General features: G+C 40.1%; 2 protein-coding genes and 3 long non-coding RNA genes across 7 annotated transcripts in view; 3 read left to right on the top strand and 2 right to left on the bottom strand.

Moving 5' to 3' along the window:
* Window positions 1–6,785, top strand: part of top3b (DNA topoisomerase III beta) — an 82,239-nt gene extending 75,454 nt beyond the window's left edge. Inside the window, exons 17-19 of one of the 2 annotated variants that reach the window (XM_037259464.1) lie at window positions 766–953; window positions 6,139–6,421; window positions 6,647–6,785. In XM_037259464.1, coding sequence (XP_037115359.1) covers window positions 766–953; window positions 6,139–6,417 — 467 coding nt within the window. In that variant the 3' untranslated portion in view covers window positions 6,418–6,421; window positions 6,647–6,785. Of the gene's footprint in view, window positions 1–765; window positions 954–6,138; window positions 6,425–6,645 lie in introns of both variants that reach the window. The other variant, XM_037259463.1, reaches the window with a different exon arrangement.
* On the bottom strand, window positions 1,935–2,434 carry LOC119127561. Its single transcript, XR_005098847.1, has 2 exons — window positions 2,343–2,434; window positions 1,935–2,196 (listed from the first exon to the last, which is right to left on the bottom strand). It is a non-coding gene; the product is annotated as an uncharacterized LOC119127561 (long non-coding RNA).
* On the top strand, window positions 2,357–2,697 carry LOC119127597. The gene is made up of 2 exons (XR_005098881.1): window positions 2,357–2,450; window positions 2,519–2,697. It is a non-coding gene; the product is annotated as an uncharacterized LOC119127597 (long non-coding RNA).
* LOC119127586 lies at window positions 3,861–4,483 on the bottom strand. Its single transcript, XR_005098871.1, has 2 exons — window positions 4,336–4,483; window positions 3,861–4,156 (listed from the first exon to the last, which is right to left on the bottom strand). It is a non-coding gene; the product is annotated as an uncharacterized LOC119127586 (long non-coding RNA).
* A 5,027-nt stretch (window positions 6,786–11,812) lies between the features above and the next one.
* The window catches only part of stxbp1b (syntaxin binding protein 1b), a 109,031-nt gene continuing 108,358 nt past the window's right edge, over window positions 11,813–12,485 (top strand). Inside the window, exon 1 of one of the 2 annotated variants that reach the window (XR_005098834.1) lies at window positions 11,813–12,020. Coding sequence is in view for 1 of the 2 variants with exons in the window: in XM_037259474.1 (XP_037115369.1) it covers window positions 11,984–12,020 (37 nt within the window). In the remaining variant the exon portion in view is untranslated. The remainder of the gene's footprint in view (window positions 12,021–12,485) is intronic. The other variant, XM_037259474.1, reaches the window with a different exon arrangement.

Genomic DNA, 12,485 nt, shown 5'->3' with positions numbered 1-12,485 from the left:
TATATATTATACTGAGCTGGTCAATAATATATATTATAAATCATTGACCAGCTCAGTGGCCTTATGGTATGAGTGTCCGCCCAGAGACTGGGAGGTCGTGGGTTCGATCCCTGGCTGAGTCATACCAAAAGACTATAAAATGGAACCCAATGCCTCCCTGCTTAACACTCAGCATTAAGGGTTGGATTGGGGATGCTGTGAGGAGCTGCGCCCCACAGTCATTATTAGCAATGTATAGCTTCTACTATGGAAGCTTGTCTGAGGACAACCAAACTAACTAATACAGTCCAGTATCATTTTAACAAAACCTTGTTTTTATTTTTGTTGTTGGAGTGTTTCATTTACCTGTGTAAATGTGATGTAGTCATCCTCAGGCTTTTGTTCTCATGTTTGCTTTGGTGGCATGTTTTGGTGCTAGCAGCTGGTGCTCGACTCTGTGGGTCGACCGCTGCCTTTCACTACTGGTGCCTGGGGTTGCCATTATTGGGGCCTGGTGAATCGGGTTACCGCTTGGCATCCCAAGAGCTCTCCGCTCACCCGCCGCTCTAGCTCGAAATGTAGCCCTTCGCCGCGCCGCATACCTGTAGCTCCTTGCCGCTCACCGCTAGCTTCTCACCTCGCCTGATTACCATGATTAGGATTATTTCAGATTTTATAGAATTAACAAATATTTTAGGTTTCATATTTGTTTCCATAATGTTTTATATATTCAAAATATTGTCCATAATTCATGTTACCTTCTGTGGTCCTTCCCAATTCTCCTAGATGTAGGATGCAATGAATGTACCCATCCTTCTTGCCAGCACTCTCTCAACTCCTTGGGGATTGGACAATGTGTGGAGTGTGACAGTGGAGTTTTGGTGCTGGATCCAACTTCTGGGCCAAAATGGAAGATGTCCTGTAATCGATGCAACGTTGTAGTTAATTTCTTTGAACATGCGCATCGAGTGCAGGTAAGATATGAATCGTCTTATGTTGTCCTGTAAATGATCTTTTATTCTCTATATCCCTGTATTACATGCAAAATTTATACAGTAATGATCATTTTAAACTTTTTCCCAGCACAATCACAAAAGGCTTTAAATGAGGTGGGTGGGTCATAAACATTTAGCTTGTAGTATTTGCTAAAAGGAAGACATGAAATTTCTCCTACAATTTAAAGGCGTTTTAATTGCATGTCCCCTGCGAGCATTTTGACGTCTAATAGATGTCTATTAGACGTCTAATAGACATCTATTAGACGTCTATATTCTAACCAGACGTCTCGGCTAAAACATCTAAAAATGGTCTAAAAGTGTAACAAATATAGACGTCTGTCATAGACGTCTATAGCATAGACGTCTATAGCATAGACGTCTACGGCATAGACGTCTATTAGACGTCTTTTAGACTACGGGATAGACGTCTATTAGACGTCTATATGTGAACGTTTTTTTAGACGTTTATTGAGTTGACGTTCGAATGATGGCTAATAGCTAGTGATCATTTGAACATCTAGACGTCTATTCAACATTGAGGTTCTCTTCAATACAGTTAATGTGTGATCCTTACCTTTGTGTAGTTCCAGGATGTTGTGAAAATGCATTTGATTAGTGATGGTCCAGGGTGTGAAGATTTACATTTTTTAATACAGAATTAGGTTTCAGTGACAGTCATACTTATGTTACCTGCAGATATAAATACACCTTTTGATGTTAAAATTGTGTGTCTTGGCATGTGAAGTGGTTGACAATAAAGCAGACTTTGACTTTGACTTTTTGACTTTGAAAATTAACCAAAACGTTAAATGAACCTAAATAAAAACATTTTATCAAACATTATCCAACCATCAGAAATATAAATGTGCAATGTTTTTAAATCATATGCTTAAAAATGTAAAAATACACATACAGTATTAAAAAATGGGGGCTATTTAAAATAACAAAACTACTACGTTACAATATAAATATATACATATTTTATGTAGGACATATCAAACAAAACAACCAGCTCGGCGAAACACAGCAATATAAACATCACTCTCTTGTGGGCTTTTGATAGCCCCCTTTGCTACTCAGCGCTGGAGCCCGTTTTAATTTTAAAGCCATTGCGGTCCTTGTTTCATCATCCGTGGCCTCTGTGCGTGTCGCCAACAGCTTCTACAAAGATGAACTCAATGTACATCAGGCACCACCCATTGTAGACCTTGGGATTACTCTGTAAAAGAAATATGAATATGGGAAAGAAAACATGACTACCTGTAGAATAGTTTTTCCTTGATGCATCTCATGTCAGTCGCACATTTCGAACATGAAGAGCAATCGCACAGGAATGAGCAGACAGTTTTTAATTTTTTTATTTACCAGTGCTATCAGAGCAGTCTTCCTGAGGGCCCTCTGCACGAGTCACACGAGCACGCATATTGAACGTTGTCATTGGCATTTGTGTAGAGTTTACAACAGAAAAGAAATGTCAACATTGAGCGCAGCCACCACATCGTAAGCCTTCACTGTTGTCTTTTTTTAAATCTACAGTACAGATGTCAAACTAATCATACCTGTCCATGGTCTTGGAAACATGCACGTCTTCAAATAAGCGGCCTCCTAACACAAGACAATCTGCATACAATCTGTATACAAGGAATTATGAACAGTGTCTCAGAAGAGTGGAATTAAGAGTAGACAAAATTGAATTGAGGACTTTTTTTTCTTGTAAATCTGTCATGCCGTCATGTTTTGTGGGTTATTGTTGTCTTGTCCTGTTTGTCGTATCGTCACTTCCTGTCTCCTCTCGTTTCAGTTTGTGAGTCCTTCCTCTGTGCGTCAGTCTACTTGTATTCCCTGATCCCAATTGTGTGCACCTGTGTCCTTGATCCTAATTGTCTGCACCTGTGCCCTTACCCTTCTGTGTGTATTTAGTCAGAGTCTTCCCCTTGTCTTGTGTCAGTGCGTCTTGTCCCGTCCAGAGCACCAGCGATCGCATGAGTTAAAGAGACCCTTTAGAGAACCTAGTTTGTGAAGAGACCTTTGTTGTCAAGCCTAAGCTCTGTGTTTTTCAGTTTTTGTTTTTTGCCACCGTGTTTTCCCTCTTTTGAGGCGCTTTTGGTTTTTTGCTGACTCCAACCTGTCAGAATAAATTCCTTTTTTGTTGGCACTCTGCATCCGAGTCCTCTCCTTGATCCAAGTCTGACAAAATCAAGCAAAAAAGTAACTTAAAAGTCAGTAACTTTGACAGTACAGCAATTAAACCAAACAGAACCCTACAGGCTCCATTTGTAAGCTATCAAGAGTGAGGGGTGGGGGGACATCCAAAATTGTGACTAACCAATTCTAAGCTTAATCATTCTGTCATTCAGTCTTGCATCCTGTTTGTCATTTATTTCCTTGGACATCATGTCAAAGGTCTCCAGATCAGTCATTGGCACCGTCCACTCTCCGTGTCACATTCTGAATGAGAGTTGAGGCTCCTCAACCCAGGGATTGCCAGAAGGGGCTCCACGATGACCTTCAGAAACTGAGAATAAAGAGAAATAGAAATACAATACTCACTTAAATTACTGCAGCTATGACCTCTTTTTAAATGACTAATGCCTACAAAAAAAACCTCTTACTTTTCCCGGCGTTTCACACACACTTCCTAGCTGTTGAAGAAGGAAGCAAATGTTAGCTACAAGATCCAAATTAACCATTCTCCAATGATAAACTTTGCCCTGTTTGAAAAAAAATTGTGGCATTCTGTTTGTGCCTTTGAATGTGGTGCAAACTAATTTGGCTGTTGTACATATCCAATCACGTTATTTTAAAATAGTACTGATAAAATTGCTTGTTCTACAAGTTGTTATCCAAATGATGAAAATGTATAGGGTAAACCTGGGTTTAATTTTGCACTTTGACATCTGCCATGTTTTCCGGAGTGTGAAAGTCAAGGCAATGACATGTCATAAATGCAAGTTCCATATTGAAGATTGCAATTACAACATACACTTTTTGCATATGCGCGACAGTAGCTAAGCATACATAAGTATATTCAAACCACCAATAACAGATCAATTTCCAAAGATAACGCAAGGCAGTTGTGATAACTTCTACAATCAAGAATAAATCAAAAATCAATCTGTACCTTGTGGAGTTCGATCCGTTTTTAATACAGATGCTCTTCTTATCTCCAGGCTTAGAGTCTGAAAAAGGGAAAGGGAAAAAGATGTCTGATTTGACAATTCACCCATTAACTGCTGTTAATAACATGACACAACACAATTTTAACTTTTGAAGTGATTTGCCTTAGAGTTCCAAGGCCTGTTGAGCGCAAAACAAAGTTAGATGCACATTTTAATGACATCAGAAGATAAGCACCTACTTTTTCACGTGCCACTCCTTGAGCTAAATCTGGAGTCACAAATCACTACATGGGTAAAAAAGGGAAATTACATCTTTGCCATGCCATCATCTCAAAGCTCATCCGGAGTGAATGGTTTTGTAACTTTTTGGTACCCTGCGAATCCCCCCCCCCCCTAGTCGTTATTTTATTTTACTTATTTTATTTTGCTCCACTTGAGCTTTTCTTTGGGCATCCACTATCTAATGTATTTAATTCAATCCCCCACATGGTCAGACAATCTACAAGTAGACGTATGGTTAAAATTAATAATAGTTTAAAATTCTGTACATTATTTATACAACTTACAGCTGGTTCAGAGTTTTATATTTTAATTTTGTCGTCTATTTTAGGTTGTTCCATAGCCCTAATATCAGGTTACAGAAATAACCACACTTCACACGGATAAATGGTTGTTTAAAACAAAGCATCACAACTTCTGTACATTATTTATACAACTTACAGAATAGTTTTGGGTTTAATATTTTATACTTTATGGATTTCATTTTGTCGTATATTTTAGGTTATTCCATAGCCCCAATGACGCTTTACACGGATCAATGGTTGTTTTGGGTTTAATATGATCATATTTGATGGATTTAATTTTGTCATCTATTTTAGGTTATTCCATAGACCTAAAATCAGGTCACAGAAATAACCACACTTCACACGGATCAATGGTTGTTTAAAATAAAGCAACACGACTTCTGTACATTATGTATACGACTTACAGAATGGTTTTGGGTTTAATATTTCATATTTGATTATTTATTTTTTTAGGTTAGGTTATTTTTTTAGGTTATTATAGATCTAAAATAGACATCTAAATTAAGTCTATGTGTAGACCTAATATAGACGTCTAAATGAGGTCTACAGATAGACCTAATATAGACATCGAACAGGTTTCAGAAATAACCACACTTTACCCGGATCAATGGTTGTTTAGAACAAAGCAATGCAACCTCTGTTCATTATTTATACAACCTACAGCTGGTTTATGGTTTAATATTTCATATTTAATGGATTTAAATTTGTCAACCATTTTAGGTCTATATATAGACCTAATTTAGACGTCTATATTAGGTCTATATATAGACGTAATTTAGACGTCTATTTTAGGTTTATAAAATAACCTAAAATAAACATCTATATCAGGTTACAGAAATAACCAATTCACATGTACGGATCAATATGTTGTTAAACACAAATCCAAACAACGTCTGTACATTATTTATAAAACTTACAGCTGGTTGAGACTTTAAAATTTCGAAATATGATCATATTTGATGTTTTTAATTTAGACGTCTATTTTAGGTCTATACCGAAACCAATTTTAGACGTCTAAATTAGGTCTAATAGACGTCTATGGCTGACAGGGTCTTTTATCGTTTTTGTCGTGTCTGATGTTTATATTGTCTGTTTATTTATGTATTTAACTGCTGACAACTGAATTCCCCCCCCCCCCGGGATCAATAACCTGCCTACCGACCTACCTAATCATTTCCTTTTAAAACCCCGCAAGAGAGTCCACGTCTCAAAAACTCCACCATCCAAAAATTAGGACTACCCGCTGACTTCCCCGTATCACACCTCTTCGGTGGTTGTGCACAAATTTCCAAGATACGCATGTCTGTCAGAGGTCTGAATGCAAGAGTTGCTTCACCTTGAAAGTGCGCAAGGCAGGCGTTTAAAAAAAATTACTTGGGCGCAAATGGGAGAATATACCCATTGGTGAGTGAGCTATTCCATAACACTTAATAAAGCCTGCATTTCTTATTTCCGCAGGTTGCTCAAGAGAATTGCAATACCTGTGATGCCTCCCTGGTCACAGTAGACTTCAATAAAGCTCGCAGCCCACTGTCTGCCGGTGATACCCAACACACCGGCTGTGTTTTCTGCGATTCACTCTTCCAGGATCTTGTGGAGCTTAAACACGCAACCATGAGGCACCCCATGCACCGGGGTGGAGGTACAAGACGAGGACGAGGGCGAGGCAGGGGACGTCGTGGCGCCCCAAAAAAGCCAAAAGACAAAATGGCTGAATTGGCAGCGTACTTTGTATAGTGTATTACTCTAGTGCAGGGGTCACCAACTCCGGTCCTCAAGGGCGCCAATCCAGCCTGTTTTAGGTGCAGCCCTGCAACAACACACCTGATTCAAATGATCAGCTCATCAGCAAGCTCTATTAAGGCTGATAGCGATCCTGATTATTTGAATCAGGTGTGTTGCAGGGGGGATACATCTAAAACAGGCTGGATTGGCGCCCTTGAGGACCGGAGTTGGTGACCCCTGCTCTAGTGTGTCATCATTTCATTTTATTTTTGTACTCAACATAATTTCATATACTGCGGGTGTATTATCTTTGTAATACTTCAAGTTGATGTTTCCTAACTGGTGTGTGGAGACATAAAAGTGGCCCAGTAACAGCTGTCGTAACTGGTTTTCAATTTATTGTTTTATATTCAGGTCCTATAGGTGTTTTTTTTCATATAAATATTTACTGTAATTATTTGCTGCAAACTGATAAGAGTTTTTAGGCTGGTGCTAATTATGTTATTTGGCAGAAAAGAAATTAATCTGAACATTAATTCAGACAAACATTACAGATGAGCAGTTCAGAAGATGGATCGATGGAATACCGTTTTTTTCCATGTATGATGCGCCCCCATGTATAATACGCACCCTAAAAATGGCATGTTGATGCTGGAAAAAAGCCTGTACCCATGTATAATACGCGCCCAATTTTTTTTTTTTTTTTTTTTTTTAAGTCCCAATGATCGTCACACACGCAGGGAGGCAATGGGTCCCATTTTAATAGTCTTTGGTATGGTCTTAACTAGGCTGGATGTATTTTTTTTTGTTGGCGTTGATTTCTCCGACTGCCCGTAAAGGCACCACCGCGATCAGATGAAAAGAGAGGAAAGTGACGTGCGGACATGTGAAAAAGGCGGCTCTGTATGGGAGAGACGTTGAAGAGGAATAAAAACACCCTTGGAAACCAAAACTTGCCCCTCGTCGTGACTCGGAGCCGCAACAAATGTTTCGGATTTGTGTAGGGTACATTGTGACAGCAAACGAGCAGGTGATCGAGCAAGCGTCTGATACGAGAGCATTGCGTTCGTATGGAGCGTGTTTGAAGTGAACAGCAGAGACGAAAGGAACAAGGCAAAGTGTTGTGAAATAAAATATTACCTGTAATACGCATTTTGTTATTTGCTGATTGTATTAAACTATCACATTCATTGTCAGTCAAGAAGAGAAGAGGACTATTATCCCTTCTTTGACGAAATGACCAGAGCACAGTACAAACACACTATCGTCGGTCAGTCCTGTTGTTGGTTTTGTTGTACCATGATTTTCTTAAAAAAAAAAAAAGAAAAAAAAAAAAAAAATTAAAAAAAATTTGTACCCATGTATAATGCGCACCCCAGATTTTAGGACAATAAATTAGTTAAATTTTGCGCATTATACACGGAAAAAAACGGTACCTTATTTTTTAGGTCTCCTATGTATCTCAGTACAGCATTTTCCCTTAATTGCCATGGAGCATTCATGTTCTGGAAGGAATTCTGTCGCCTACTGAAGGCCATCGCGAACGTCCGACCACCTGTCCTTTTCCCGCAAGCAACCATCCACGTCCAAGCACCTGTCGCCATTCTCTGTCAGCACTGCTTCTCTGCTGCACCTGCCAATGTACCAGTCTTCCAATTCCATTTTTGTCAATAAAAAGATTTGACTCACTTGGTCATTCTGCCCAGTTTCTGACAAGAAGTGTATGTTGAACTGGTTTCCCTTCGCATAAAACCTTATTTAAAAAGCAACTCTTCTTTGACAGGGCCATTTTCTTCTTAAAATGCATTGTTTTATCTCAATGAGATGTCTCGGTCTGAACACTCGGGGATGCCATGTAAAAGATTACTTGAAATGAAGAATACAGACTGTGGAAATTAGGTTAAAAGGTCCTTGTTAGCTAGAAAATCAATATGCTCATATTAGAATAAGAATAAGAATAGCAAAAATATTAGTAACAAAACATAATAGTTTGCCAGAACTGTTACAAAAGATTAGAAAGAGCTGATGTTGTGAAGAACCAATGGGGAAAGTGTGAGTCTCATATCTGCAGGGACTGGAGTCATCTGGAGAACTAAGAAACCAAGGAGCGGGGAGAAGAAACAAAGTGAAATTACAACCACGAGGGCCGCCAAGGAACCGCTATGGAAGACAAACTGGCCCCCACCTTCGTGGACGAAGCAACGCGACTTAATATACAGTGCCTTGCGAAAGTATTCGGCCCCCTTGAACCTTTCAACATTTCGCGACATTTCAGGCTTCAAACATAAAGATGTAAAAATTTAATTTTTTGTCAAGAATCAACAAGTGGGACACAATCGTGAAGTGGAACAAAATTTATTGGATAATTTAAACTTTTTTAACAAATAAAAAACTGAAAAGTGGGGCGTGCAATATTATTCGGCCCCCTTGCGCTAATACTTTGTAGCGCCACCTTTTGCTGCAATTACAGCTGCAAGTCGCTTGGGGTATATCTCTATCAGTTTTGCACATTGAGAGACTGGAATTCTTGCCCATTCTTCCTTGCAAAACAGCTCGAGCTCAGTGAGGTTGGATGGAGAGCGTTTGTGAACAGCAGTCTTCAGCTCTTTCCACAGATTCTTGATTGGATTCAGGTCTGGACTTTGACTTGGCCATTCTAACACCTGGATACGTCTATTTGTGAACCATTCCATTGTAGATTTGGCTTTATGTTTTGGATCATTGTCCTGTTGGAAGATAAATCTCCGTCCCAGTCTCAGGTCTTTTGCAGACTCCAACAGGTTTTCTTCCAGAATGGTCCTGTATTTGGCTCCATCCATCTTCCCATCAATTTTAGCCATCTTCCCTGTCCCTGCTGAAGAAAAGCAGGCCCAAACCATGATGCTGCCACCACCATGTTTGACAGTGGGGATGGTGTGTTCAGGGTGATGAGCTGTGTTGCTTTTACGCCAAACATCGTTTTGCATTGTGGCCAAAAAGTTCGATTTTGGTTTCATCTGACCAGAGCACCTTCTTCCACATGTTTGGTGTGTCTCCCAGGTGGCTTGTGGCAAACTTTAAACGAGACTTTTTATGGATATCTTTGAGAAATGGCTTTCTTCTTGCCACTCTTCCATAAAGGCCAGATTTGTGCAGTGCACGACTGATTGTTGTCCTATGGACAGACTCTCCCACCTCAGCTGTAGTTATCTGCAGTTCATCCAGAGTGATCATAGGCCTCTTGGCTGCATCTCTGATCAGTCTTCTCCTTGTTTGAGATGAAAGTTTGGAGGGACGGCCGGGTCTTGGTAGATTTGCAGTGGTCTGATACTTTATTTGTTAAAAAAGTTTAAATTATCCAATAAATTTCGTTCCACTTCACGATTGTGTCCCACTTGTTGTTGATTCTTGACAAAAAATTTAAATTTTATATCTTTATGTTTGAAGCCTGAAATGTGGCGAAATGTTGAAAAGTTCAAGGGGGCCGAATACTTTCGCAAGGCACTGTAAGTACTCTGAAGAACTTCTTTACTGCTTTTTCATCTTTATCTTGCATTGGGGCATTGTCAAAGAAAAGCCCAGCGCTGTAACTCTTTTTTTGAACCCAAAGAATCAATGAGAACAAATTGGATCAATTTCAACGTGAGTATGGCGTTGTTGTGTTAGTATGAATACCGTCCTTAAACAGAAAAAAACGAATAGTCAATTGGTATTAGTTTGATGCCGCAGGGTACGATTGGGCACCCCCTGTCACGGATCGGAATGGAGCAGGGCGACCAAATGCAGCTTGGACCAGGGTTTATTGAGGGAAAAGGGAATTGGAATGGAGAATGAAGGGAAACAGACAGCGGACAAACTAACATAACGACCTAACTAAACCAACAACTGGACTGACCGACAGACTGGCTAACAGAAACGGAACTGAAAGACGTGAGACGGAGACAAGAAACAAGAAGACATCAACGATCCGACAGGGGAGTGAGGGACAGCCAGGATTTAAATACAAGACAGGTAACCAGAGACAGGTGACTGTGCGTACATTGATTGTGAGGTAACACAGGAGTGGAGGGGCGACACGAACAAAAACCATGGTAACATATAGACATAATGAAGCAACCGGGGATGAGTCGTGACACCCACTTTGAATTTTCCAACAAGACGAAGAAGAAACAAGGCATCATGTCAGATGGATACTGCAGTGCGTGGTTACAAACGCAGCCCTGTGCCGCTTTGTAGTGGTGACATGAGAATTGCAGGTAAAAGCTACGTCCTGCACAATCTCAAGTGGGTGAAAAACATTTATTGTCTTTCTCATCAACCAGTTCAGGGTGGCCCCCGCCTCCTGCTCGATCTCTCTCTCTCTCTCTCTCTCTCTCTCTCTCTCTCTCTCTCTCTCTCTCTCTCTCTCTCTCTCTCTCTCTCTCTCTCTCTCTCTCTCTCTCTCTCTCTCTCTCTCTCTCTCTCTCTCTCTCTTGCTCTCTCTTGCTCTCTCACTCTCTCACTCTCTCTTTCTCTCTCTCTTTCTTTTGTGGTGAATGGTCTTTGTTGCTTCGCTGGTCTTCAAAAAACACTCTGTGGATGATGGCTGGCCCAGAGAAGGTCACAAACAGTTAGTGAACTTACAACTTAATTTAAACTTTAAGTTACTGTCTGATAAGTAACTCCTGGCGCCTTGCAAGGAAAGACAAATGGACCCATCTAGTTTATGATTGCTTGAAGGTGTTATCGGTTCCTAGTTGAAGACTTCTAATTACCTAGGTAATTGCGCGCTGTTGTGACCATTCGCCTATAGGGGAACAGAGCCCACTGAGGCATTTGCGATTAGTTAATTTGCGTATTCAAGCCGGACCCAAAAGGAGACGGTCGCAGTAACAGAAAAGAGAGACACGAGGAGACTCGCGCGCAGACAGAGGCGCGCAGACGCGAGGTAACGAGGAGACATCAGCATGAGCAGGAATAAAATATTTTTTTCTAACAAAGATGTCTGTGTCACGAGTCATTTTCCAATCACCACCCAGCTCGGTGGCCGATCCGGACGGGCGCCGGGACGGACCCACGCCTCTAAGAAAATACACATGGTCTTGACAGGCATCCTGTATGTGCAGTGTGTTTACCCATCTTTTGACAAGTGCGCTTAATTTGTATTGGTAAGGATTTTAGGTTTTTTATAATCTATATATTGTAAGTTTACATTATTCCAATAGCCCATCTTCGCCCCTGAAATAAAACTATTATGGGAAAAGTGAAACGAGATGATGAAACATGCAATGTAATGTAAAATTTTCCAAGTCAGCAAAGTGTATCTGCGAAATGATGTTATAATGCCCAACAGTCACTGTAAAGTCTTGATCCTATGAGATCTGGCTTTGAATGGAAAACGGTGGGTAGTACCCACTGGGTACAATTGATTTAAGCAGCAAATAAGCGAGGCATCCTCAACCGATCGCTCACGTTGCCACATCCAGTTAGATTACGACGTCGACGTAGGACTCGGAGCTTGACGGGGGGATGTAGAGTTATATGTCTGTGATTGTAATTCGGTTTGCTTTTTTCCGTTATCCACAGTGCGGCAGAGAGGTGGACGCGCATCCGGTCAGCTATGGCACCTTTTGGACTGAAAGCCGTTGTTGGAGAAAGTAAGAAGTGTTTTTCTTGTTAATTCTTTGTTATTTGATCAACACCGAGGAAGCACCTTCAAGCAGTACAACCAACAAATAAGTTAAATATCAAACGAGTGAAAACTAAAACTTCCCTCAAATTATATTCACATTTCAAATTGATGTATTTTTCATTTTGATTCGTCGTGGTTACGTTTTTATATTCATATATATAATTCACAATATATTCATGCATTCATGTATGCATTCATTCACCTTCCGAACCGCTTATCCTTACGGGTCTCGTGCGGCACATCTTTTAAATGCTTGCATTATTGTCATAAAGTGGCTCAAAATGTTTTACAAAACAGACTACGTACCATGTTTTTTTACTAGAATATCTTAAACATTAATTTTGTTTCCGTAATAAAATGAGTACAATTATGTATTCTTTTTGTATTTTTGTTATAGTCCAATAAAACACCAAATAAACAGCCTCCAAAG

The sequence above is a fragment of the Syngnathus acus genome, chromosome 9 (assembly GCF_901709675.1).
Source record: "Syngnathus acus chromosome 9, fSynAcu1.2, whole genome shotgun sequence".
Lineage (NCBI taxonomy): Eukaryota > Metazoa > Chordata > Actinopteri > Syngnathiformes > Syngnathidae > Syngnathus > Syngnathus acus.
Note: the sequence above shows the minus strand (reverse complement) of the source record. Positions and strands in the feature narration are given on the sequence as shown.